The 24043-nt window shown below is 51.9% G+C and overlaps 11 protein-coding genes across 11 annotated transcripts; 5 read left to right on the top strand and 6 right to left on the bottom strand.

The window, feature by feature from the left end:
• The first annotated feature begins 152 nt into the window (after positions 1-152).
• rcf1 (respiratory supercomplex assembly factor RCF1) lies at positions 153-1170 on the top strand. Its single transcript, XM_025662314.1, has 4 exons — positions 153-204; positions 271-405; positions 481-551; positions 621-1170. The coding sequence occupies exons 2-4, from the start codon at positions 368-370 to the stop codon at positions 1043-1045; spliced, it is 534 nt and encodes a 177-aa protein (XP_025514977.1). The 5' UTR covers positions 153-204; positions 271-367; the 3' UTR covers positions 1046-1170.
• Positions 1066-1876, bottom strand: BO85DRAFT_520521 (LYR motif-containing protein 2). The gene is made up of 5 exons (XM_025665140.1): positions 1669-1876; positions 1561-1618; positions 1421-1503; positions 1345-1368; positions 1066-1294 (listed from the first exon to the last, which is right to left on the bottom strand). The coding sequence occupies exons 1-5, from the start codon at positions 1750-1752 to the stop codon at positions 1235-1237; spliced, it is 309 nt and encodes a 102-aa protein (XP_025514976.1). The 5' UTR covers positions 1753-1876; the 3' UTR covers positions 1066-1234.
• Positions 1877-2294: 418 nt separating this feature from the next.
• BO85DRAFT_421882 (elongation factor G) lies at positions 2295-5401 on the top strand. The gene is made up of 4 exons (XM_025657947.1): positions 2295-2553; positions 2656-2767; positions 2825-4854; positions 4915-5401. Exons 1-4 carry the CDS (start codon positions 2345-2347, stop codon positions 4967-4969), a joined length of 2406 nt encoding a protein of 801 aa, XP_025514975.1. The 5' UTR covers positions 2295-2344; the 3' UTR covers positions 4970-5401.
• A 587-nt stretch (positions 5402-5988) lies between these two features.
• BO85DRAFT_373537 (alpha/beta hydrolase) lies at positions 5989-7516 on the bottom strand (the record flags this gene model as incomplete). The annotated part of the gene is made up of 5 exons (XM_025656084.1): positions 5989-6053; positions 6120-6926; positions 6978-7178; positions 7256-7329; positions 7407-7516. 5 exons carry the CDS (start codon positions 7514-7516, stop codon positions 5989-5991), a joined length of 1257 nt encoding a protein of 418 aa, XP_025514974.1.
• Positions 7517-7885: 369 nt separating this feature from the next.
• On the top strand, positions 7886-10803 carry BO85DRAFT_449784 (uncharacterized protein). The gene is made up of 2 exons (XM_025660232.1): positions 7886-8281; positions 8360-10803. The coding sequence occupies exons 1-2, from the start codon at positions 8004-8006 to the stop codon at positions 10695-10697; spliced, it is 2616 nt and encodes an 871-aa protein (XP_025514973.1). The 5' UTR covers positions 7886-8003; the 3' UTR covers positions 10698-10803.
• Positions 10804-10908: 105 nt separating this feature from the next.
• BO85DRAFT_449783 (class I SAM-dependent methyltransferase) lies at positions 10909-12170 on the top strand. Its single transcript, XM_025660231.1, has 2 exons — positions 10909-11391; positions 11459-12170. Exons 1-2 carry the CDS (start codon positions 11145-11147, stop codon positions 12070-12072), a joined length of 861 nt encoding a protein of 286 aa, XP_025514972.1. The 5' UTR covers positions 10909-11144; the 3' UTR covers positions 12073-12170.
• On the bottom strand, positions 12109-14547 carry BO85DRAFT_478233 (TLDc domain-containing protein 2). Its single transcript, XM_025662890.1, has 2 exons — positions 14163-14547; positions 12109-14058 (listed from the first exon to the last, which is right to left on the bottom strand). Exons 1-2 carry the CDS (start codon positions 14209-14211, stop codon positions 12197-12199), a joined length of 1911 nt encoding a protein of 636 aa, XP_025514971.1. The 5' UTR covers positions 14212-14547; the 3' UTR covers positions 12109-12196.
• A 174-nt stretch (positions 14548-14721) lies between these two features.
• On the bottom strand, positions 14722-16579 carry BO85DRAFT_449781 (glycylpeptide N-tetradecanoyltransferase swoF). The gene is made up of 4 exons (XM_025660230.1): positions 16477-16579; positions 15957-16396; positions 15118-15901; positions 14722-15052 (listed from the first exon to the last, which is right to left on the bottom strand). The coding sequence occupies exons 1-4, from the start codon at positions 16528-16530 to the stop codon at positions 14855-14857; spliced, it is 1476 nt and encodes a 491-aa protein (XP_025514970.1). The 5' UTR covers positions 16531-16579; the 3' UTR covers positions 14722-14854.
• A 383-nt stretch (positions 16580-16962) lies between these two features.
• On the bottom strand, positions 16963-18622 carry BO85DRAFT_373214 (tetrahydrofolate synthase; the record flags this gene model as incomplete). Its single annotated transcript, XM_025656069.1, has 2 exons — positions 16963-18366; positions 18446-18622. The coding sequence occupies 2 exons, from the start codon at positions 18620-18622 to the stop codon at positions 16963-16965; spliced, it is 1581 nt and encodes a 526-aa protein (XP_025514969.1).
• An 840-nt stretch (positions 18623-19462) lies between these two features.
• BO85DRAFT_488536 (putative phosphoinositide phosphatase (Sac1)) lies at positions 19463-21697 on the bottom strand (the record flags this gene model as incomplete). Its single annotated transcript, XM_025663541.1, has 3 exons — positions 19463-19639; positions 19692-21427; positions 21490-21697. The coding sequence occupies 3 exons, from the start codon at positions 21695-21697 to the stop codon at positions 19463-19465; spliced, it is 2121 nt and encodes a 706-aa protein (XP_025514968.1).
• A 570-nt stretch (positions 21698-22267) lies between these two features.
• On the top strand, positions 22268-23212 carry BO85DRAFT_373547 (Rab family GTPase; the record flags this gene model as incomplete). Its single annotated transcript, XM_025656086.1, has 5 exons — positions 22268-22337; positions 22418-22437; positions 22498-22524; positions 22610-22801; positions 22865-23212. The coding sequence occupies 5 exons, from the start codon at positions 22268-22270 to the stop codon at positions 23210-23212; spliced, it is 657 nt and encodes a 218-aa protein (XP_025514967.1).
• Positions 23213-24043: the final 831 nt, after the last annotated feature.

Genomic DNA, 24043 nt, shown 5'->3' with positions numbered 1-24043 from the left:
AAACCGGTCATCTGTCCGAAGTATGGCCTGATAGAAGAGTAAAGGAAGGTACAAGTGATTACAGTGCCTCCGCGTAACATACCGTATCCAATAATACGAAAATTATCTCCTCCGTATGCTTGTTCCTTCCGACGTCATGTTGCCCGGGAGCACGCGCAACGCATGTACTTTTCTCTCCGGACAGGGCGCTACTTATCAATCAAGGTTGGCATTTGTGTGCAGCTTTGGCTGCCTCCTCAATCCCACAAACTCTTGGCTAATGACTTGCAGATTTGATTAGCTTCTAGCTCCAGCGGCCCCAGCCTCTCCGAGCCCCTTCACCGATCGCCACACTTGATAGCAGGTCACAGTAATTCATCATAGCAAGATGAGCGAGCCTCTCCCATCATCTTTTGAAGAACATCCGTACGAATTTGCCTCCTTTCGAATACAGATCATAGACTGGTTGCTCAGCTAGTTCTAACATCTTTGTTTGTGCAGTCAGTTCCAAGAGGAGACTTCGCTCCAAAAGTTCCGCAGACGTCTCAAGGAAGAGCCTCTGATCCCGCTAGGTGGGCATACCATTGAAGCTCAGACGCCACATTTCTTCAACCAAGCTTAGCTAACTTACTTGAACCTAGGATGTGCTGCCACTTCCTACGCACTGTACCGGGCCTACCGGTCGATGAAGGCCGGCGACTCCGTCGAGATGAATAAGATGTTCCGTGCTCGTATCTACGCCCAATTCTTCACCCTTATCGCCGTGGTCGCCGGAGGAATGTACTATGGTAGCGAGCGGAAGCAACGGAGGGAGTTCGAGCAGATGGTAGAGGCACGCAAGAGCCAGGAAAAGCGGGACGCTTGGCTGCGCGAGTTGGAGATCCGTGATAAGGAAGACAGAGGCTGGCGGGAGCGTCATGCGGCTATTGAAGCCGCGGCAAACGAGGCCGCAAATGCTAAGAAGTCTTTCCCTGAGCAGGATGCTGCTCGCTCTGCTATTGAGCCATCCGAACAGAAGCCAATTGGGGTACTAAGTGCTGTGAAGGAGTTGTTGTCGAGGCAGTAAGGTTGGCAAAAAGAAGTGTTGTTGAGTTTCTTACTTGATTCTCATGTTGGTTTGGGTATCTATGATATTGTACATATATGCATTCGATTTTTGTCAGAATATCACTCTCCATCTCTTAACCCTTGATCTCATTTCTCTGGACCTTAGCCTGTATCTTAATTAGTGCTGATCCTGGCGAAATCTCCCCCCTTAGCCGACAACCTGCTCGTCAATATACCGCCTCATCATATCGAACTCGGACTTTCCGGTCTATGTATAGTTAGGCTGCTTGTCCAAGAAAGAACAATTGGGGAGCTTACCGAGATAAGATATCGTATATGTTGCTATCCGTACTTGTCAGTCTGGTGCTATACTGTAAAGTCAAGGAGGCCATACCAAGTCTGTAACGTTTCTATTACGCTCAAACTCCCCACGAGCATATCTGTGCAGTTCATCCTTGGTGGACGAGCTGGGTATTTCTGCGACTCTATCAGCATGGTGCATGATTGTTGGAAATAGTGTAGATGGGAACTAACTATTGAGCGCTCGCACAATCTCACGCCATAGAGAAATGACTCGTTGCCTTTGGATGAACTTCCGATCATATCAGCGCATGAACGACTCAACTAGCGATGGTTACACACATGATCGAGGCTAACGGTTGGCTTTCTGAGCTTCGAGGGCTGGCTGCGGGATACGGAAGCCAGAAATCTCAGAGACGGTCGCATTTGGACGGAAATTATATAAAATGGTCCACAGGGCACCGACTGGGTAGCTAAGAAGTATCAATGCGGTACAGTTCTATAGTGATTGCTGGAAATAGTAAATGATTGCATCTATGATTGATGATCAACGGACGGTGGCGGAGAACAAGGCGGTGAGCGATTCTACCGCACTGTACCGGTATGAAATATATCGGGACCAACGGTATTTCCATTACACAATTCTGCCGTCTCTGTACCTGAAGGTCTAGAGCACGGCTTCACCAATTTTGATGGGTCCGAAGCCGGAAGAGACACGCCTTCGGTGCACTTTCCGGGGGATAGATATAGCTTATCGGGAATGATGTACAATTGCAGCACCTTCCAATACAACATCCCTTTAGACACCTCAAATCTGACCTTGATGAGAATCAAGCCAAAGATCATTGGCTGCAATCGCACCCGGGGAAAGCGGAGGCCAATCAATCCTAGTATAGCTCACGTGACTGCGTGCCTGGCTTCCCCGAACTTTTTTTCGGAGCCGCAGAAAAGATCGAGACGCCTGGGGACTCAAAGAGCGCCAACGTTTGATTGAGATTCGGTGTGCACGGAGATCATCATGAGGACTCCTACTCTTGCGCGGCTTCCATGCCGCGCTGTTTCTGGATTGACCAGATCTTCTGTCCGTCTTCAGTCCCAGAACTTCTTGACTCGGCGATGCGCTTCGACGGCTGCTCTCCGTTCACCTACTTTGGCTCCGGCTTATCAGTCTACCCTGAGCAAACACTTCCAGCAGAGGAGGAACGCTTCTGCTACTGCTGCTGCTGTGTAAGCATCTACTACGTCCTGTCTATCTTAATTGCTGCCTTTGTTCAAATAGAAGCACTTTAATTTGACCAATTACTGATCGTTGTTTTCAAATAAACATAGGCTTGAGGCTGCCGCTGCCAACCCCGACACCCTGTCGCAAGAGGCCATCATCGAAAACCTTGACCCCGTCGAAGCAGCACGTCTGTCCCGTGTTCGGAACATTGGTATTGCTGTAAGGACATTGTGGATAAGAGTTGCTTGGAATATTCGCATCTAATAGTCATTCTAGGCACACATCGACAGTGGTAAGACCACATGTACCGAGCGTGTCCTTTTCTACACTGGACGTATCAAGGCTATTCACGAAGTCCGTGGTCGTGATGCCGTTGGTGCGAAGATGGACTCCATGGACCTGGAGCGTGAGAAGGGTATCACCATCCAGTCCGCCGCAACTTTCTGTGACTGGGTCAAGAAGGACGCCGAGGGCAAGGACCAGAAGTACCACCTCAACTTGATTGATACTCCGGGTCACATTGACTTCACCATCGAAGTCGAGAGAGCGCTGCGCGTTTTGGATGGTGCTGTCATGATTTTGTGTGCTGTTTCCGGTGTCCAATCCCAAACCATCACCGTTGACCGCCAGATGAGACGTTACAACGTTCCTAGAATTTCCTTCGTCAACAAGATGGACCGTATGGGTGCCAACCCCTTCAAGGCTGTTGACCAGATCAACAAGAAGCTTAAGATCCCCGCTGCCGCTGTTCAGGTGCCCATTGGTGCTGAGGACGAGTTCGAGGGCGTTGTCGATCTGCTTCGCATGAAGGCGATTTACAACCGTGGACCCAGTGGTGAGGAGCTTTTCGAGACCGATGAGATCCCCGAGAAGGTCAAGGCTGTGGCGGAGGAAAGAAGGCAGATGCTTATCGAGACCCTCGCCGACGTTGATGACGAAATTGCCGAAATCTTCCTCATGGAGGAAACGCCTACCGAGGACCAAATGAGACAGGCCATCCGTCGGGCAACCATCAACCTGAAGTTCACCCCTGTCTTCATGGGATCTGCACTGGCGAACAAGTCCGTGCAGCCTATGCTGGATGGTGTCATCGACTACCTTCCCAACCCCTCCGAAGTGCAGAACCTTGCTCTTGACAAGAAGCGCAACGAGGCTTCTGTGAAGCTCGTTCCCTACAACTCTCTGCCCATGGTCGGTCTTGCATTCAAGCTGGAAGAGAGCAACTTCGGTCAGTTGACCTATATCCGTGTGTACCAAGGTACTCTCCGCAAGGGCTCTTTCGTCTACAATGCGCGCAACGATAAGAAGGTCAAGATCCCTCGTATTGTTCGCATGCACTCTAACGAGATGGAGGACGTTACTGAGGTCGGAGCTGGTGAGATTTGTGCTGTCTTCGGTGTCGAGTGTGCCTCCGGTGACACCTTCATTGATGGACAGCTGGGCTACACCATGTCCTCCATGTTCGTTCCCGAACCCGTCATCTCCCTGTCCATCAAGCCTAAGAACAACAAGGATGGTGCCAACTTCTCCAAGGCCATGGCACGTTTCCAGAGAGAGGACCCGACTTTCCGTGTCACCTTCGATGCGGAGAGTGAACAAACTCTTATCTCTGGTATGGGTGAACTACACCTCGAAATTTACCTCGAGCGTATGCGCCGTGAATACCGCGTCGACTGTGAGACTGGCCCGCCTCAGGTTGCCTACCGTGAGACCCTTGGCGAGCGTGTCGAGTTCGACCACCTGCTGAAGAAGCAATCTGGTGGTCCTGGTGACTACGCCCGTGTCGTTGGTTGGATGGAGCCGACAGGCAGCCTTGGCGAGAACGTGTTCGAGGAACAGATTGTTGGTGGAAGTATCTCGGAGAAGTTCCTCTTCGCTTGTGAGAAGGGATTCCACCTCTCTTGTGATAAGGGTCCTCTGATTGGACACAAGGTCCTTGGTACCAAGATGGTCATCAACGATGGTGCTACCCACATGACTGATTCGTCTGAAATGGCCTTCAAGAACGCCACCCAGCAGGCTTTCCGTAAGGCTTTCAAGGAGAGTAACCCTGCTGTCCTCGAGCCCATCATGAAGACTGTCGTGACGGCCCCGTCTGAGTTCCAGGGTGACGTTATCGCTCTCTTGAACAAGCGTAATGCTACTATCAACGACTCTGAGGTCGGCGTTGATGAGTTCACCGTGTATGCGGACTGCAGTTTGAACGGCATGTTCGGTATCAGTTCCCACCTGCGTGCGGCTACCCAGGGTAAGGGTGAATACACCATGGAGTTCAGCCACTACGAGAGGGCACCTCCCCACCTCCAGTAAGTCACCGTATCCCCGCACATGCCATTAAGCCGATACTAATAAAACTCCACTTATAGGAAGGACCTCATCGCCAAGTACCAGAAGGCCCAGGCCGACAGACACAAGAAATAAGCCTGTCGCAATCCTGTGGCTTGATGCTTGGAACAGCTTTGCGGAGGTAGACCCACCTTCTGAAGCTACCATACACCAGTGATGCAGCTCAAAAGTATACCCATTACGTCTCCTTTCGGGGTTTTGAACCTGCAATCCCTCACCCGCGCTTTATCCTCCCTCCTACCTCTTCCCTTCTCGGCGTGTATTTCCACGAAGACGATGTTCTCATTATGTTTAGATAATTTGGCGCCATGTATTATTTATAAAGCAATCTAGACGGGCCCTGTGGGCGTCGGAAAATTCTCAGTCAGTGCCATGGGGCCGGGTTGGTAGGGTACCCGGCCGTCCATCCCCGAGACAGCTCATTTCGGTTTCAGACTGTACATATTTGACCTAAAGGTCTTTATATCTCCTCTCATATATTCAAATTTTAAGCATATACTGGGCTATAAAGCAATTCCTGGTGGTGAAAAGGACGTACAGTTCAACGTAGTTCAAATTCGCGTAACCAATTAGTACTACCATTAAATTGAAAGTCTCATTCAAATATGTCAGTTACTGCCTTTCCTACTCCCCCTTTAATGCAAGTCTCCAAGTAATTTCATGGTGTTGGTCATTTCTTCTGTGCCTTGTTCGCCTTTGCTGTACTACTCTATGTCCTTCTCCGAACCGCAGTCACTCATCCAACGAGTATATATCCCAAACCAAGCACCGATATACCTGCCCATCCAAAACACGAGACCCACACCCACATGCAAACGACTCACAGTACCTCTATAGAACACAGCCACAAGCTCTAGAACAACTGACAGTGAATACAGACTTCAGTCGCGTCAACGCGTCCCCAACCCCTCTCTTGATTGGCCTGCCTTACAAGTGGACTTTCGCGATTCCTTTTACATCTCGCTCATTTCCAGGTTTCTATTGGCTACCAGAATTCGAGGCTACAGCTGCCATGTGAAAGCCCCAGTCTGCATTTAGCCTGTAATATCTAATAGTCTATGTGGGGTTAATAGCGAGATATGCTGGCATGAGATTCACTTCTCAAAGGCCCTCATCACTGAAAGGGCGGCAACGGAGAAGGTTGCGACGCGGTTGTGGCCTTGTCATTCATTGTTAGTTTTCACGCCAAGTATTATGTGTTGGGTTGGGTTCTATATCGACGTACCGCCATAGCTCACGCGCTCCCATCTGACGCGCTTAATGACGGCGTTGTCTTTCGTCGACTGGTTCTCCCAGATTTGCACTTCGTTCGGTCCGTTAGAGTCCTTCCGTTCGTGGACTATCCTGCCAGGGCCACCGGGGATGTCCTCGCCCGTGGCGGCGATCCAGACCCGCCGGCCCTCCTGCCAGGGGATCTCGAAGTCGTTTGCTGCATGGATGATGAAGAGGTCGAGACCTTTGTTCGCGTAAGCGGGGTTAGGGTCGTCTTTGGTAATGTTGGTGTTTACTCCTGACAGACGTGCGACTCTAGCGGCGGTGTCCCAGCGGTCGATAATGTGGCTCTTCGCCCAGTTGTGTACCCGAGGGTAGTTGGCTAGCAAGGAGAGCATTGGAGGTGTGATTCCCTTCAGACTGTAGGAATCGATCAGACTTGGTACGTTGCTGAAGGATGCTAGCAGGATAACGCCGGCGAAGGGTTCGGGGTCCTTGATTGCTGGCTGGATAGCAGTAGGGTCTGGGGAACCGAATGCAAAGCGCTCTGCCACGGCTGCGCTGACGGCTGTTCCTAGGCTCTGACCCATGATAACGATGCGTGACGGGGAGATGTTCAGTGGCCCGGAGGTGAGGTAGTTGAGCAGGGATACTCCGTCTGTGATTAGACCCTCTTCTGTGGGAGTGCCGGTTGAGAGGCCAAACCCGCGGTAGTCAATGGCAAAGACATGAACGGGGTTCTGGGGTGTAGAGAGTCCCAGGACTTGTCGATAGATGTCGGGTCGCTGGGCGGATGCGAGGTGGGCGGCGTTGCCGTGAACTGGTGTAGAATATCAGCTGCTGTATTTAGAGTGCGATAGTGTCTACTTACAGCTGACTACTACCCTGGCATTCGGGTCATTCTTAAGAAGCTTGAATGCAGTGGTTTTGGTGTAGTCGTCTGCTGGTCCGTCGGGTTCGTTTGCATTCAGCTCCTCTTCGTGCTCGTGACACAGTTGCAGGGGCAGGAGATGCCATCCGTAGAGTGTCTCGTTATCGGGAGTCACAAGATTAAATGGCTGGACCTGAGTTTCTTTCGTTGTAGTTAATGAGCTTGTCCTTTGAGTATGATCTGGTCGGTGACCTGTAGACTGGAACAGTCTAACATACTGAGAAAGCCGAATGATTCGACCAGATTGACGTCCTGCCACGCAGTGGGATTGATCTTGTTGACGTAGAGGGCACTGATACAAGTAGGCAGCAGGTCAACCAATATGCTGAGCTTTGAATAGTGGTTCGAGCATATAACGAAACAACGTACAATCTTTGGACTACGGGATACGTCATGGCACAGACGAATATGGCATAGAAGATACCACCGGCTGCCAGGGCCCAGTAGGCCTTCTTGAAGATGGGTTGAAGCTCGACCATGGTGGCTACGAGCCTACATTGAACAGTACACAGTTTAGCCAATATGAAGGTAGAAATAAAGCGAACTGCAAGTCGAGATGTCTCGGGAGCCCTTACTTTGAACCCGCCGTGCGCTCCGTATACCAATTGTAACAAGCAAACCTGGAGGTGCGACCACCCAACAGGATCTAATCAAGACAGCAGATATTTTCTAGGATATTCACACTTGAATGCCACCAATGCGACCTGGCTAGATGCAGGAACGGTGAATAAGGAAAAAGATGCGGAGGATTAAACCGGGGATGCTGAGGCTCGGCGGTGGAACTGCCCGATCCAGCTTCTGCCTTCAACTTCACTTTCTCCGCCGCCTTTTTTCCTTCTCCTCCGCAACTCTCATCCCTTCCCATCATACCAGTCAATCCCGGAGGCTGCGAGATGTCCGCTGCTTCAATTAGCTGGCTTCTTGATTGGCGCATAACTGCTCGTCAATAATTCTTTTCATTCCAGCATGGCCGAAAAACGCAAACTCCCCGCCCGCGAACGTCGCGAACCCGCGGCGAAGCGAAGAGCCTCCGAAGCTCCGTCTCGACCATCCCCTCAACCTCAACAGTCGAAGAAGAAAGGGTCTACACCGGTCGTTGCTCCTTCGCCCCCTCCTCCGCCACCACCGGAGCCTGCCGAACCCCCTTTGCCTACAAAGATAAAGGATGGAGAGCCTCTTCCGACTACGGCCGCGCCGCAACCAACTACTCTTACGGATAAAGAGTATCAGTCGTATGCAGAAAGGTATGTGTGCCCTTTTAACTACACGCGCAGAAGCGCATATTGTGTATGTCAAGGCTTTCGGTCGCTGACCAGTAACAGTGCGATTCTGTTAGCTTCCCTGGAACGATCGAAGAAGAAATGGCTAAGCGACGGCATTTTGGAGAGATACTGGACCAAGCCCAAGAAGACCAAGAGGGAGCAGATTGAAGGAAAGAATCCGCCCAAGGAGACCATGTCAAAGGTTGGAGCTTGCAACATTGTTGTCGGACCTCATCTGTTCGACGCGATGCTGTACACTGTCAAAGATCCCAACGCGCCACCGCCGATCCAATACACCACCCCTCAACGCCCGATGGTTCATTATGGACACCCAAACAACTTTCAACAATACCACCCCTATCCTCACTCCCCTGCTCCGCCCCAGCATGCACGGCAACATCCACCCCAAGGCTCTCCGGCGACTCCTGGAACACCTCAACCTGGCTACACTCCTGGAAACCACCCGCCCCCTTCACATCCTGCTCGGACTCCAAGTCAGCCACCCCACCGTCCCCCTGGCCCTCAATCCGCGCAAAGACCATCGCCTTCCCAGCACCCTCAGACTGCCCAACCGCCGAAGCCTAGCCCAGATCCCGTCATTCAGATGCTTGCAACACGAGCTGCGTCCGATCCTGAGCTCAAAGCGTTGATGCGCGTCGTGGCCTCGAGCAAAGCATCCCAAGAACAACTCCGCGCTTTCCAGGCTCATATTGACGAACTGAATGCCATCATTCGCGCAAGGGAGCAGCAGCAACAACGGCTACAGCAGCAGCAGCGCCAGGTTCAGCCTTCCACTCCTTCTCAACCTCCCCCGCGTCCGTCACAAACTCCTATACAACACCCCCAGCCCCAGCAAACGCCGCAATCTTCGCAACCCCCGCAACAGCCCCCCTCTGCACAAAAGCCTCCCCCGCAGCCAGTTCAGCAAACCCCTCAGCAACCACCCCAGCAGAAACCCCAGCAAACCCCCCAGCAAACCCCCCAAGGGCAGTCGCAACCACAGCCCACGCCGCGTGTCGAGGTGCAAGTCCCCAAACCATCACCGTCTGTCGCCCCTGCCCACCCTCCTCCGAACCCGAACGTCCCACAACCGCCACAAACGCCTACTCCACAGGCACCTAAGCCAGCCAGTCAGGTTGTGATTAAGCAAGAACCTGGCGTGGCGGCACCAGGTCAGCCCCCGTCTCAGCCGGTATCGAGTCCTAGTGTGGCGCCAGCTCCAACTCCTACCCCGGATCCGCAAAAGCAGGCAAGCCCTGCTGTACGACCCATGCCGCCTCCCCAGCAGCAACCAACGCCGCGACCAGGACCTCCACACCCACCCTATCAACAGCCTCCGTATCAGAGCCATCCACCTGCCATACAATCTCGGCCTCCGCAGTATGGGTCGCCAGCGCCATATTATCGCCCAGCTCCGCCACCGCCCCCTCCGAGACAAAACTACAAGTCGGTGGTCTTTGAATTTACGTCACCGCTGACCCCCTATGGAAGCAGCACATCCGGACATGCAGGCTCTGGTGATCGATACCTATTTCCTGAGTACACAATTCTGGAATGGCTCCCTGGAGGAAATACTGTTCTTGCCTCGTTCCTGCTCGTAAGGAAGGTTGATCCAAACGCAACGTTTCCCTTAGAGTCCGCTACTGAGACGGCCAATCCCCGGGCTAAAGGCAAGGCATCTAAGTCCAAGTCGAAGAAAGCAGACAAGAACAAGGAGAAAGCGGGCGAAGCGGACAAGGATAAAGGGAAAGCAGAGGATAAAGAAAAAGACAAGCCGCAGGAGAAATACAATGATAAACCTGAATCTTCTGGCACCGAACCTAAACCTGATGGTGATAAGGCACCAGCCAGCAGCACCCAAGCTGACCAGAAGGCTGAAGCATCCGAAACTCCTAATAAACCCTCCACAGACAAGGATGACTCTAAAGACAAAAAGGTCGATAGCAAGGACAAGGACAAGGAAAAGGAGAACAAGGAGAAAGAGAAGGACAAAAATTCCAATCTGAAGGAATACTACCAACCCGTGACATTCCGCATCTTCACCAACAACCCCAAAGTCCTCGAGCCTCTAGGCCGTGTCGTGAAGCCTCCGGACGAAGTCCGCAAATACATGAACGAGATTATGGACCGAGCGGAACGCGCTCCCGAGGGATTCCTGGCATACCGTCTGCCCCGAGAAGAGCCCGAGGATAACAAGCCGGCCCCTGAGACAGAAGATAGCGGCAAGAAAACCGGAACCCCGGTGCCTGCTGCGCGTGGGAGGTTGCAGTCTCGGAGTAAGACGGTGGACGAGGAATCGGATGTGGAGAATATCGAGGGCGCTGTAGAGGAGGAAGAGGAAGAGGAACTCAAGGATTTCTATGGTCCGCCTACGGGACTTCCACCTATGGGAGCGTGATTATTGATAGACTGGTTTCACAGTATATAGGTTTGAGCACCTAGACTATGTATGAGTAATGCATTCCGTGTATGTTTGATTATCGTGATAATTCCTTCCCTTAGCGCTGCTATCTTTCCCACCCATCTACCAAAATACCGTGCTTACCCATCTATGACTCTTGCGCTATACAATTAGACCTATAAGTTGACTCACTTCCAGACAAGACCAATCTAAATGATAAGGAAATATCTACTTCCAAGAACTAGGCCGGTCCCTTATGACTCAACCAATCTAAATTAGTTAAACTAAACTGCAGGGATGTTTCTGCGTCAGCTTACTCCCCTACTAACTAACCCTCAGATAAGATGTCACCATCCGCAGCCCCCATTAGCCACAACAAGAACTATAATAGTCCCAAACCCCATCATCCCACACCCATCCAGCACAACTGCAACAGAAACCAAAATGTCCACCGACCTCTCCACCACCGCCGCATCCATCGCGCGCCTCTCCCTCCACGACCCCAACAACTTCCACATCCAACACTCCCAAACCCTCCACCGACTAACCCTCCTCCAGCACTGGGCCATCCCCGCAGGCTCCAAACTCCTCGAGTTAGGATGCGGCCAAGGCGACTGCACGACCGTCCTCGCCTCCGCCGTAGGCGAACAGGGCAGCGTAGTAGCAGTTGACCCAGCAGATCTTGATTACGGTGAATACCCCACCCCCCTCCTCTTTCATCACTCCCCTCCTCCTTCTACCCTACTAACATCACCTAGGATCCCCCTACACCCTCTCCCAAGCCCAATCCCACATCGGCCAATCCCCACTAGGGCACCGCATAACGTGGATCCAACAATCCCCACTAGATTACCTCTCCTCCCTGCCGCCGACATTCGACGCTGCAGTCCTCGCCCACAGTCTCTGGTACTTCTCCTCTCCCGCAGTTATCCTGTCTACTTTCCGCGCCGTCAGGCAGCACAGTAAACGGCTCTTGCTAGCGGAGTGGAGACTAGTAGCCACGCACCCGTCCGCGCAGCCGCATGTGCTCGCTGCGCTGGCGCAGGCGGCGCTGGAGTGTCGGAAACCTGGGGAGAGTAGTGACTCGAATGTGCGGACGGTGTTGGGGCCGAAGCGGATTACGGAATTGGCGGTGGAGGCGGGGTGGAAGATCGACAGGGAGGAGTATGTACAGACTGGGGAGGGGTTGTTGGATGGGAGGTGGGAGGTTGCGGCTGTTCTTGATAAGGGGTTTGAGGAGGAGGTGAGGAGGGTTGTGAGGGATGAGAGGGAGAGGGCAGTGGTGTTGGCGGCGAGGGATGCGTGTGAGATGAGTGTTAGGGGTGTGGAGAGGGTGAGGAGTATGGATGTTTGGGTTGCGAGTTTTGTTTGATGATGGATGGATCTTGGATTGATTGGTTAGAGGGGTGAAGAAGGATGATCAACTCAATTGCGAACTAGTACTGTTATTACTATCTTATCAGGTCCGGGGTTTGTTTTTTTTTCAAGGTTTTTGGTTAGACACTCCCTCCTGCACGTCGTCCTGCACCGTCTCCGATTAACCCTGCGGTTTCCAGCAACCATCTGGCGCTTTCTTCTGCGGCACTGCCGCCAGTCTTTAGATTCACGTTGCGCCGCCGTTCAGCTTCCCGAGCTTCAAAGTCCCATTCCGCCTGCTGTAACTCAACGGCGCTTTTTCCGCCCTCTGCGGACGTGGTTGTGGGGTCGGGCACCAGGCCCCAGACTTCTAGGTTGTAGATTTCGATGGTAGTTTTGACGGTGGTATCTGGGGTAGAGCCTGGGGGTGGGGGCAGGAAGACGCCGTTGCGGACGACGGGAGAGACGTAGAATTGTGCAGTCTCGAGGCTGACGTCGATGGTTAAGCTGCCTGCCCCGTGCGGAGTGGGGGGCTTTTTATTGCTGCGCGATGAAGGGGGAATCTGGCAGCCTATTGATATACCTGAGCTTGTGGAGAAGTAGGCGGCTGGGGTATTTGATTGTTGTTGGATGGATGAGGAGGGATTCCCTTGCAGGAGCATGTGTTTTGGCGAGAGCTGGAAGAGACATGGGAGGACGGAGTTGGAGAACTTGGAGCTGGTCTGGGTGGAGGTAGGCGATTTCCATGGCTGTGGCAGGTAGGCGCCAATGGTCACCATTTCGCCGCTTGGGTTGGTTCCCTCGAGCACGAGGAGAGTGCCTGAGGACCAGGTGAGCACGTGGTGCGAAAATGAAGTCAAAGAGGAGCCATGCGCCACGGTTGAGAAGACTGGGTGCAGGCGCACATTGCCGCGCAGGAAATTTAGGCTTTCCGAGGATGAGGGGAGGAAGAACGACAGATGTGAGATGACGCTCGGGTTAAGGATCACGGTTTCAAAGCTACCCGGGAGCGTAATCGTTGTGGGTGAAGGTAGATCATCATCTGGAGCTTCTTCGACAGGCTCTGATGTCGCAGAATCGGCCGCAGAATCGGCCCTGTTGCGTTTTTGGGATAGGTTCAGATTTCTGCTGAAAAGGAGATGCTCGAACAGCGGTGTCAGAGGATCGAAAAGATACGGAAATGAAGATGTCACGGTCCGGGCAAACTCCTTATAGCTTATACCGCCAGAAGATTCATGGTTGAATGCTGCCATGATGCTATCGGCCTCCGATCGAACTGCTTCCATGCGCTCTTCGTTTAGATCGGAAGTGTATGTTTTTACAGGCTCAAGAGGCTTTAAGGGCGAAATAACTATTAGGAGCATCAAGAGGCGACGGAGCGTATTAGCAGATATCCGAGCTTCGTAGACAGCCCTGTCCATGCGCGAGTCGTGCTTGAAGACCTCGATAGCATCCAAGGATTCCAGAGCAGCTAGTGCTAGGTCATCGTCCTCCTCGTCCTCATAATCATCGTTGGCCGGCTCATCGATGGCAAACCCTGGGACATGGGAGCTTGGCGCAGGTGCATCAGCATCCTCGCGGACTTCATCGTCATTATTCTGCTGGTCAACGCTCTTTCTTCCAACATCAGCAAGGCTTCCGAAAAGCAGCCGTATCCTATCCCTGCGCGCACGTCTTAGGACTTTTCCGTATCGTTCAGTCAGCAAAACAACGACTTTCACCATAGCCTCAAATGTTAGCACACTTGGAGCAAGAGTGTTTTGGAAAGGAAATGCCCCAAGGTACGAGACCATGCGGAAGATCACAGGGCCCGCATCCAGAGGACATTGGGATTCACTGCTATCCGGGATCCCTAGAAAATCCGAGAGAGTCTTCTCATTCCAGTACTTCAAGCCGCCTTGGTCAATGGCACGTGAAAAGAAGTTGTCTTTGAGATGGGTCAACTCCAAGGGAGTGAAGCATTTAGTTGCAAACCGTTCAGCAAGCACGTAGCTCAGCTCCTCTAAGGTCTTGTCAGAGACAGAATTGCTCTTCAGAGAAGAGCCACTTTTATCGTGCGGTGCGATATCATGACTCCATGACGAAAGATGGCAGCGAACTACTAACCTGGCGAGGACGCCTGCCCCTCATACTCGGTCGACTGGCCCACTCCCATCTTGTCTTAGAGTGGTCTAAGAGCTGGCAAGTAAGATGATCGGTAACGCCTGAGCAAGATGGTGCCATGTGCGATCCAAGTTATAGCTACCAATCAGCGGAGTAGTCGTGGGGAGTAGAGGACACGTTCATCTAGCTCTATCAGTACAATCATTCTTAAGCCTGGATGCCGCGTAGTGATGACGACGTAAACCCACTTCAGGTATACGACTGACGATCAATGCACATCAACTACTGGAAAGGACCCCGGCACTCAAGGAAACCAGATGAGCCGGAATGGCAAGAAGGACTGAAGTAATCCATCAACACCCGAGAAGGCAAGAAATAAGGTACACGACTTGTTGATGGTCAGGAGAGGAACAAAGTCGGGGGGATGCTTGGTTAATGACGGGATGGCGAGTCCCGCATGCGGCAGCCTTGGCACCTGAGGCATGACACAAGTGGGTCGGACGGCTAGTCTACTTTCGGTGCAGATCCAGGCACCCATCGGCTGCTAGTATCGGTAGGGATATACAGAGCTTTTAACATCATTTATATTCATGATAGAAGTATCCACATTTTCTTCTCAAATGCTGCCAATAATTGCAACAGAGATTGCGGAAGAATGTTTCATATGTGTCAAGAATGCAACAGAGTGCCAGACCCTACAGCATAACAATACCAACACCGCCCATCTTCTTCTCATCGGGAAGGTTCTTATCGTTGACACCTCCAGGGACCGGAGCCGTCCGATAATTGTACAGATAGTAGTGAAGCTGGCCGTCACCTGCACCGAATTTGAGCTGCTCCAGGAACAGAGGGTTGTCGTGCAGGGTCAGTGCGTTGAATACATCGAATTTAGCCTAAGAATTGATTAGTTTGGTCCGAAGAACAAATCCCACATGAAGGGGAATTGAGAAGACAATACCTTCTTCGCGAGAACCAGAGCATCATTCATCAGCATGAGCAGTCTCTCCTTAAGAGCCTTCTGGTCCTGGGTAAAGGCAGTTTCCGTGCCATAGTAGTACAGGTAAGCGGCGCGGACGTTGTCATGCTTGGGGTGCTGAATCACAGTCGACTCAAGGTTGTAGAAAGAGACAAAGTCGGTGATCTTGTGGGTTTCGGCATCTTCGACCACGTAAGACCATACAACCTGCTCCTTTCCGGCCTCTTCCTTGTGCAACAACCAATGCTCGACTTCCTCGCGGGTGAAGGCCTGGTTCAAGGCAAACCGCTTGGAATACCGCTCCAGCAAATCCTGAACAGCGTCCACATCCTTGGCCTCCATAACGCGCAAGCCAGGGGTTGCTGTGGTGCTGGGGAGGTGGTTCCTGGTGATCTGGCGTGCTTTGGTGGAGCCACGGGGGAGGTGGGAGAAGCCGATTTCGTAGAGCTTCAGCCAGTCCAGTGGGCGGTGGTAGTACCGGCAAGAGCTAACAGGCGTCGGCAGAACAACACCCGCAGTGTAAACGGCTTGGTAGATACCGCTAAGATAGCAGCGACGGGTGATCTCCTTGATGAGGACGGGAGTCAGACGCTTGGAGCGCAACTTCTTGTGAATGCACAGGAAGTTGATCTCCGTCACCTTGATCTTCTGATCACGAACGCGAACTTCCGTGGGAACACCGCAGATCGAAGCGACCAATTTCTTAGACTTGCTCGCGCGGACACCGACGTGCCATTCCTTCTTCCAGCCCGGAGACATCAAAGCCCTGGAGCCCATCATAGTCAGTAACATGTGTCGAGAAGTTAACCAGATAGACCAACCAGTGCAAAAATGACTTGGAATATCTGAACCGGAACATAGCATTGTCATCCTCGACGTAATGGTATGTCAACAGATCCCACAGTTCTTGGAGTTCGTCGTCGTTGGTCAGGTCCAGCGTTGCCCACTCAAATCCTTCGATCAGCGTATCGGGAGTCTTGGACACCTTCTCAGGGTCGATGATCTTGATAGGTCCGCCAGCATCGTTGGCCGCCTCATCGAATCGAGGCACTGGCTGTGTCTGCCAGAACTTGTACGAAGCCATGTCCTTCTGGTTCTTTCCGCCCACAGCAAGACCCGTCAACAACTCAGCAATATCCATCTTCCGTAGAGCTTCAGCAGCCTTGTCCTTGTCCATTCCGGCCAGCTCGTTCTTCAGGGCGGCGTTGCTCTCCAGCAGAGCCTCCACTGCCTTGGTGGACAGCTTGTTACCTGGCGCATCCTAATGTAGCTGCTTGTTAGACGATCTCCAAACATTGAGGGGCATGAGAGATTCGGGTTCGCGAATTGGAAGCCACTTACTTCAGCTTTGGGCGCCTCGGGGGCCTTGCCTTTGTTATCCTTGGGGTCCGACATCACAGCTCGTAGCAGCGGGAATAATGAATCGAAGTTCGAGGGGTTCGGACCAAAGTGGACACGGGAAGGTTTTCTAAGCAGCCCCACGTTGCCGCCGTTCCTGCGCGGGGAGGGGAGCTTACTCTCACTGCCGCGGTAATGGCAGCCACTTCCATACACTACTAGTGATAAACACTACTACAGTGAAGCTTTCTTTGGATCCACAACACCGCCGCGCTGTTTCTGTTTCATACTAGTATATATACAAGTCAATAAGAGCTTTGTTGAAAGATATCAGACGCCCCTTCTAATGCTATCTCGACATCATCGGACCATTAATCATGCAAATAAGGCACAAGCCTTGGCTAGCGGGTATCACCAGAATTGTTGTTGAAACCTCATGGTGAGGCAGAAAAATGAAAGACAAAACAGAAAAGGATTGGGCAAGTACATTCAGTTGTACTGGGCGGGCTTCGTCTCGATCACATCCAGGAAGCCTCCAACAAGGAGCAAGCTACCTGTGACAAAAGTCATGACAGGAGCCTCATCTTGACCTACAAGTCCCCTCTCTCTTGTCGCAAGTTCCCTAGCGAAGTCTACAGCCTCTTCAATAGTTCCATACACCTTGACCTCGGTGCGGGGATCAATTGAATGCCACTTTTCGGCAAGGCTTTTCTGGACTTGTAGTCTCTGCACGTCGTCCGCATTTGTGTTCATACTAACCAGATCAGGACGGTAGCCTGCATCCTTGTAGGTGACATTCGTGCAAAAGAGAGCATGAGTGAACGGCTGTTCCGCGCCCAAGGCTGCAGATAAGGTCTCATGTAAAGCCTCGGCAAGAGCATTACTATCGCGAGTCTGCTGGTTGAAGATCAAAACGCGCAGCTTCTTGTTCGCGGCTGCAGTAGACGAAGAGCTGGCTTGTACCTGGGAAGCGAACCACTGACCAGCGAGCCTAATACTTTCCAAAGTATGGCCTCCATCAAGGTACCAGGTGACATCTTTCTCATGTCGCGTCTCGCAGCGACCTCCCAGTTGGGCAGACTCCAACCCTTGGCGGAATGCTGGCGGCAAGGGCTTGGAAAGGATGTCCGACGGGACATCCTCGACCCCGACCTTTCTGAGAAATTCGGCAGCTGCAGCGACAGCGACGGCGGCATTCGTATACTGGAAATCACCAGCCAAACCAAGTTTTACATCTCCCGTAGTGGTAAGCTCGGGGTGGCCTCTCACTATCTCAAGCTGAGTGCCTTTCTCCGCTGCGCGCTCGTATAGTACCTTCTCTGCGGTTGGAGGCTGCGGCGCACTGAACGCTTGAGTACCAGGCTTAATGATACCGCCTTTGTGCCAAGCGATCTCTTCAATGGTATTACCGAGCATGGCAGTGTGGTCGATGCCCAAACTAGTGATCGCAGTCGCAGCTGGCTTTTCAATCACATTTGTGCAGTCGTACTCTCCACCAATACCACACTCGATGACCGCAGCGTCTACCCCCTCGCTAATGTAGGTGTGGAAAGCCATCAAAGTCAGGTACCGGAAGTATTGCGGCTTGGTTCGTAGGCTTGTTGGGTCCTCGCCCGCCTTTTGCGCGGCCTCTTCGAGTCTATCCCATACCTCAAAGAAGTATTTGGCGAATTTCTCTTCGGAGAGTGGAGTATTATCGATCTTAATACGTTCGCGAGCGAATCGCAGGTGGGGTGAGGTGTAAAGTCCGACCTTGTTGAGCTTGCGCGAGGGGGCATCCGCGGATCCAGAAGGAGTATACTGGGACAGGATGGAGGAGATGAAGGACGACGTCGATCCTTTGCCCTTCGTACCGGCAACGTGAATAGGATTTAGTTGGTTCAGGTCAGAAGGCTATAGAAAAAGGTCCAGTCTTAGTAATTACAGACAAGGCTTCCCGGCTTATGGATCTGCTGTGGAAGGTGGTACTAACCTGGTAACCAATGCGTCGAAGCCACTCTACGGTCTCCGGAAGGGAACGTAGGTTCATGTCTTTCCTAGACACCGACTTCTTCAATTCCTCAACCACCGCAAAATTGGTTTGCAGCGAGTTGAGGGCCGCAATCGCAGCCTGTGTTCTGTTAGAATGGTAATCCAGTCGTTGAGTCATCGGCCTCCGATCGGAGGTGCGCGTACCTCATAATTGCGGGACATGACTGTGGCACAAGAGAAGTGTCGACGCAACTGACAAGACCTATAGAAAGGAGAAAATGGTCGAATGCCCCTCATGAGGGTCGAGTAAGAACCCGCTCACGTGCCTTGTTCGAGACTGAGGGGTTGCAGGTCGATTACCACACCGGTACCAATGAATAGAGAGAGACCTGCTGCTCCGATTAAATTGGCTTATGGAGGTTCAGCTGAGCTGCCGGCAGTAATGACGCTAAGCCCGATTACCTTTAAACGACCCAGTTATCCGGCAAATCAACTTGACCACTATGGTTCTTTGTGGGCCGTCCCGCTATTATTTGCGATAGTTAAGTCATTGTCAATTGTCATTTTCATCACCACAACTGTGCGCATGAGCCGGTTATCGCTGACTACTGGGAGCAAGAAGCCACCCCTCCATCATGTGATGTGTAAGCCGGAAGCAGATATCAGACCACGATGTAACCCAGAGGTGATACTTAGAGAAGAGTCAACTCTATTTAGATTACTCGCTTTCTAATTCGTGTGGGCAAAGAGTGAGACTTGAACAGCCAATGGCGCGACCATCAGCGAGAATATCACATTAGGGTTGACGGACTTCTATGAAAAGTAATAATAAGAAATAGAGGCCGGGGACCAGAACTTGGAAACAGAATATGAAATAATAAAAGAGGGAATGAAGCAACGTAAACGGATCTAAAGTCAAGTGAACAAGCAAGCAACACTAAATGTACAGAAACACGTAGTGATCATGTAACATGCTTAGTTTTGTTGAAGAGGTGGATGAAAAGTACGGTGGAACAGATTACTCGATCCTCGTTTTGCCCTCCTCGAGAAACACCAGCCGGGCATTGCTGTACCCTCTCTGGTGCCTCCTCGCAGGGAATAATTGGCCGACTATAGGATCAGACCGAGCCTTTATGAGCGCATCTTGATACCCCTCAGAGCCAGCTGTAGGTGTGTTCAATTTCGGCCAGTTTACCTGTTTCGTGGGGTCAGTATGTGGGCATAACAAGGAGGACAACAAGTCTTACATAGAGCATTCCGTGAGCAAGGATAAAACGTGCACACCAGGCGCTGACGATGAACCAGAAAAGAACAAATAAGCGCAGAGGCCACACGGTGGAGTCGGGCAAGCGTCTCGTGAAGGCAGCTACCGTGATCAAGAAGACTCCAGCAGCAAAGATATACGGAACAGACTGGATGATGAGTGGTCGACGATCCAGGAAGAGCTGAATGTTCCCAAGGGTGGAGTTCGGGGGAAGATAGGTGCCCAGGAAGACATCGAACCCATCTTGTCGAGGACCGTCCATGAAGTTGTTCCGTACATATCGTGTGATGGAGTTGTTCAAGTCTTGCAGCATACCAGCGCGAGTGCGCTCGCCAGTCCGGGTGAAATCGGTCTTCAACGCTCCAGTACCGGAATAGGCCTTAGACACAACATCAGCATTGTCTGCCCAGATGTTACGGAATAGGTTTTCGAAGTCGCGGTCATCATTCGCTGCTTCTCCAGGCTGTAAAACTCCGGCGTCAACGAGCTGGCGTGTTATAGCCCAACGTCCCAGCATACTCTGAACGACGTTTGTACGATCCAGACAGTCCATGCAGTTCGTCCGGACAACGCTAGACTGCGCGGAGCGTGTATCCAACTGACCACCAGGAGCACCCGGATTTTCTACTCCACGGAAATAACCGCCTCGTGTTAGACCGTCCATTAGCCGTTCCAGCAGCAACTCCGCACGATGCCACTTGAGACCCTTTGTCTCATTGTGAAAGTCGAAATATACGTAGTGGAGTCGGTCCAACTCTTTCTGCCTGAGCCCGGGCTCCACCGCGTGCACCTTCTCCGACGTTATTTCATCCGCTTCGGTGCTATCGGTAGAGGACGACACGAGGATGCGAACGAGCTGTTCGTAGGCAGTCTTCACACGCTCTTCCCTGCCTTTCTGGTTCACAAGGTTGACCAGGTAGTTCTCGCCATAGACACGGATCTGCTCAGCGAAATGCTTACGAGCAGCATCGACGGCAGTTTCAACCCCACGGACCTGCAGCTTCGGTGTGTACTTCAGGTTGTTGACTTCGGCCCAGTATACGGGTACACTTCCTCTGGTCTGTACGAACGCCATGACCTGAAGGTCCTGCGCTGAGCCACCCAGTTTGTCCTTTGCTAAGGACTGGCCTCCAGAGAACCCAGATAGACCTCCCGTCGCATCATTGAGTATAACAATCTGCTCAGTCTCATTGTAGTTGGACACGTGGCCTTGATCATCGATACCGCGGGAGAAATACCTTGTCCCACCGCGGTACCTAGATCTCCTGGTTATAAGAGCAAATGTGAAAGAAGTGGACTTGACTTTTGCGGGCGTGATGCGAAGCATTCCGAACATAACAGGCAGAATATACGGGTCAACTCCAGGTTGTGGTCCGTAGCGCACCCCGGTAACATCATGTTCTCCCAGACTGAAGTCAATCAAGTCGGACTGAATGAAACGGTTCCAGAAAAATCGATCATCGGCTCGTTTCCACATAGGAAGGTTGGGGTCGGTTTGCGACTGACGTTGGAAGCTATTGGTGATATCCAGAGCGTAGGAAAAGTACATAGGTCCCGTACGAAGCAGCTCCTTCAACAGTGCCAGATAGGTGTCTTCATCATAGTCGTGCAGAGAGCGCTCACGCAGAGGCAAGAACTCGGTCGCCGCAACCTTATAGACCATGTGGCCGCGTAGGCGCCCCACGGGCAGGGCCTTGGTGATAACTATAATGTATTTATCTGATCATGTTAGTATGGTGTGTACTACAGACGGGCAGGAGAGTATATTGACATGGACTCACCGAGCTTCAGTTTGATAATACCCAGAATGCCTGCAATACTGGAGATGCGCTTGGCTCCGGAGAGGGTGCCGTTACTGAGCCGCAAGTCGCCGGTCGGACGCTCGACAACAAGTGTCGGGGCATTAGGGGATGAGGGTGAAGTGAAGGCATAATGAGAGGAGGCAGCGTGCAAATTGATATCGCGAAATGGAAGAACGGAAGCAGCCATTGTTGGGCGATTACCCACTACGTGGGATGAAGAAGCTCAGAAGAAGGGAGAGATACTAAAAAAGAAGTATAGATCAGGGGAGGGTGAAAGAGTGTGTTAGAAAAATTCAGCGCATATTGCGCAAGAGGAATGGGGGGAAAGGGAAAGGGAACGGAAGGTGAGAGGCACGAATGAACAACAGGCAGAGACGTAATTTCAGGGAACCCCGGGATGATCTCCAGGGAGGCTCGGGAGCAAGAGAAACGGAGGTACCTCACAGCACCTCGTTGTGCCAGCATGTGCTGGTGGTGATAAGCAAGGCTGGCGCGGACGGAATCGGCCAGGGCCGCCACACCGCCCCGCAGAGCGGCCAGTCGGCTTGGGCCAGGTGTGGCTGAATCCCTTCGTCATCTACCACCGACAGGCCGCCATCAAACCTCCCAGCATCCCGAGTCCGCCTCCAATACTTGTTTCCTCCCTTCATCTCGATCTATCCACCTCATCCAGCTCCCCCCCTTTTCTGCTTATATCGTGGGCGCTATTCTCTCTTGACTTATTCTCGTTAAAGTTGTTCTTTCGACCATATCGACTATGGCCTCCAGAGCCGCAGCAGGCGCCCGTCCCGGGGCCAGGTTCGCTCAGTTCAAGCTTGTATTGCTGGGTTGGTTTTCCCCCTGTTATTGGCCCCACTATAGTATGCGTCAAAAGTACTGACATGTTGTTTTCGTTCGCCCTTTCTAGGAGAGTCCGCAGTCGGAAAGGTTGGGATTTTGTAATTTTCGCGGTTCTAAATAGCGGTCGCTGACTATCTTGCTCCACAGAGTTCGCTAGTACTGAGATTCGTTAAGGTGGGATAAGTCGTCCATATTTCCGGAAATTTTTTCTACAAGGGAACGATTTTCCGGATGAGTTACTGGGGCTAACACTGCATAGGATCAATTCGATGATTACCGCGAGTCGACCATTGGCGCCGCCTTCCTCACACAAACCATCTCCCTGGACGAAAGTACGACAGTCAAGTTCGAGATATGGGATACAGCCGGCCAGGAGAGATACAAGTCTCTGGCTCCCATGTATTACAGGAATGCCAACTGCGCGGTCGTTGTGTACGATATCACTCAGGCTGTATGATTCCCGGCTCGACCTCCTCCATTCCTATGGTAACTAATTAATCGTAACGTTGAGCAGTCGTCGCTGGACAAGGCCAAGTCATGGGTGAAGGAATTACAGCGTCAGGCAAACGAGAATATTGTCATCGCCCTTGCAGGAAACAAGCTCGATCTCGTGACGGAGAGCCCGGACAAGAGGGCCATTCCTACGGCTGACGCCGAAGCCTATGCACGTGAAGCTGGTCTTCTGTTCTTCGAGACATCTGCAAAGACCTCCTCGAATGTTAAGGAACTATTCACAGCAATCGCGAAGAAGCTCCCTCTTGACCAGGCAGGTCCTCGAAACTTGCGCACAACTCCCCGTCCTGGTGTCGATCTGCGGCCAGAAGCACCCGGTACCCAAGGTGCCGGTTCCTGCAACTGCTAGGCTTTCCAAGTGGCGTATACTAACTAACTGTTGTGTGTCGAGTCCTCGATCCAAGCCACCTTTCTTTTCCTTTCCTCCTTTCGCATGGGCTATTGTTAGATGCAGGAGACGTTTGTCTTCTAGCTTGACTGTGAACCGGCACGCTGGGCAACAGTGTGCAACCCGTCAGCGACTTTGAACAAGACTGTTTTATGGCTTTCTAATGGTGCCGTTATTACTGCAACTTTGGCCGACCGGCGTCGTATAGGTGTCTCTTGCTTCCCAGGGGATTCAATCATCCCTACGGATTTGAACATGATGATCGATCCAGTCATCATCAGTCTTTCTCACTGCACACTGGTCTGACAAGACGAAGATTTCAAATACCGTCATTGGATGTGGAGGGAGAGCTTAATACTGTACTGGCACGGTTGGATTTGACTGTCTAGACATTATGCCAGAGGGATGGACCTATGATTTCTTTATTCCGCGTTGTTCTCTGTGTCTCTGCTTCCTCGTTCCTGGCGTCTGTATCCTTCTGAATGGGTTGAATTCATGTTACTTTCTTACTTTTTCTTTTCTTTGTGTTCTTGCTGGGACTCTCAGTATGCTATGCCTATATAATACTTCACCTTCAGTCATCGGATCTGAACTAGCCATCTACTAATTCCAGTGGCATACACATAGTAGGTGTTTGAAGCATGGTGAACCTCGTAGACGCAAAGATCAGATAATAAGATAGAACGATTAATTATTGCTGCTGATACAAAGCTAATTTGTGGGCAAGATAATGTCCTGCAGCATTGGATAAGACAGCTAGCTCGGTCTATCCGGACAGCCGGCGCGGGCGGT

This window comes from Aspergillus piperis, assembly GCF_003184755.1.
Source record: "Aspergillus piperis CBS 112811 unplaced genomic scaffold BO85scaffold_10, whole genome shotgun sequence".
Classification (NCBI taxonomy): Eukaryota; Fungi; Ascomycota; class Eurotiomycetes; order Eurotiales; family Aspergillaceae; genus Aspergillus; species Aspergillus piperis.
The sequence above is the reverse complement of the archived record's forward strand: the minus strand, read 5'-3'. Positions and strand labels throughout refer to the sequence as shown.

What these genes read in the sequence shown, in the direction of transcription:
- rcf1 (XM_025662314.1), top strand. Translation starts at nt 368, where the DNA reads ATGAGCGAGCCTCTCCCATCATCTTTTGAAGAACATCC. An exon ending in TCATCTTTTGAAGAACATCC is followed by an intron (nt 406 to 480) that starts GTACGAATTTGC and finishes TTGTTTGTGCAG; the next exon opens with TCAGTTCCAAGAGGAGACTT. An exon ending in AGAGCCTCTGATCCCGCTAG is followed by an intron (nt 552 to 620) that starts GTGGGCATACCA and finishes ACTTGAACCTAG; the next exon opens with GATGTGCTGCCACTTCCTAC.
- BO85DRAFT_520521 (XM_025665140.1), bottom strand. Translation starts at nt 1,752, where the DNA reads ATGCGACCGTCTCTGAGATTTCTGGCTTCCGTATCCCGCAGCCAGCCC. An exon ending in CAACCGTTAGCCTCGATCAT is followed by an intron (nt 1,619 to 1,668) that starts GTGTGTAACCAT and finishes TATGATCGGAAG; the next exon opens with TTCATCCAAAGGCAACGAGT. An exon ending in ATATACGATATCTTATCTCG is followed by an intron (nt 1,295 to 1,344) that starts GTAAGCTCCCCA and finishes AACTATACATAG; the next exon opens with ACCGGAAAGTCCGAGTTCGA.
- BO85DRAFT_421882 (XM_025657947.1), top strand. Translation starts at nt 2,345, where the DNA reads ATGAGGACTCCTACTCTTGCGCGGCTTCCATGCCGCGCTGTTTCTGGA. An exon ending in TTCGGAACATTGGTATTGCT is followed by an intron (nt 2,768 to 2,824) that starts GTAAGGACATTG and finishes TAGTCATTCTAG; the next exon opens with GCACACATCGACAGTGGTAA. An exon ending in AGGGCACCTCCCCACCTCCA is followed by an intron (nt 4,855 to 4,914) that starts GTAAGTCACCGT and finishes CTCCACTTATAG; the next exon opens with GAAGGACCTCATCGCCAAGT.
- BO85DRAFT_449784 (XM_025660232.1), top strand. Translation starts at nt 8,004, where the DNA reads ATGGCCGAAAAACGCAAACTCCCCGCCCGCGAACGTCGCGAACCCGCG. An exon ending in TATCAGTCGTATGCAGAAAG is followed by an intron (nt 8,282 to 8,359) that starts GTATGTGTGCCC and finishes GACCAGTAACAG; the next exon opens with TGCGATTCTGTTAGCTTCCC.
- BO85DRAFT_449783 (XM_025660231.1), top strand. Translation starts at nt 11,145, where the DNA reads ATGTCCACCGACCTCTCCACCACCGCCGCATCCATCGCGCGCCTCTCC. An exon ending in CCCAGCAGATCTTGATTACG is followed by an intron (nt 11,392 to 11,458) that starts GTGAATACCCCA and finishes AACATCACCTAG; the next exon opens with GATCCCCCTACACCCTCTCC.
- BO85DRAFT_478233 (XM_025662890.1), bottom strand. Translation starts at nt 14,211, where the DNA reads ATGGGAGTGGGCCAGTCGACCGAGTATGAGGGGCAGGCGTCCTCGCCA. An exon ending in GGGGCAGGCGTCCTCGCCAG is followed by an intron (nt 14,059 to 14,162) that starts GTTAGTAGTTCG and finishes ACAAGACCTTAG; the next exon opens with AGGAGCTGAGCTACGTGCTT.
- BO85DRAFT_449781 (XM_025660230.1), bottom strand. Translation starts at nt 16,530, where the DNA reads ATGTCGGACCCCAAGGATAACAAAGGCAAGGCCCCCGAGGCGCCCAAA. An exon ending in TCCAAGTCATTTTTGCACTG is followed by an intron (nt 15,902 to 15,956) that starts GTTGGTCTATCT and finishes GATGGGCTCCAG; the next exon opens with GGCTTTGATGTCTCCGGGCT. An exon ending in CTCTGGTTCTCGCGAAGAAG is followed by an intron (nt 15,053 to 15,117) that starts GTATTGTCTTCT and finishes ATCAATTCTTAG; the next exon opens with GCTAAATTCGATGTATTCAA.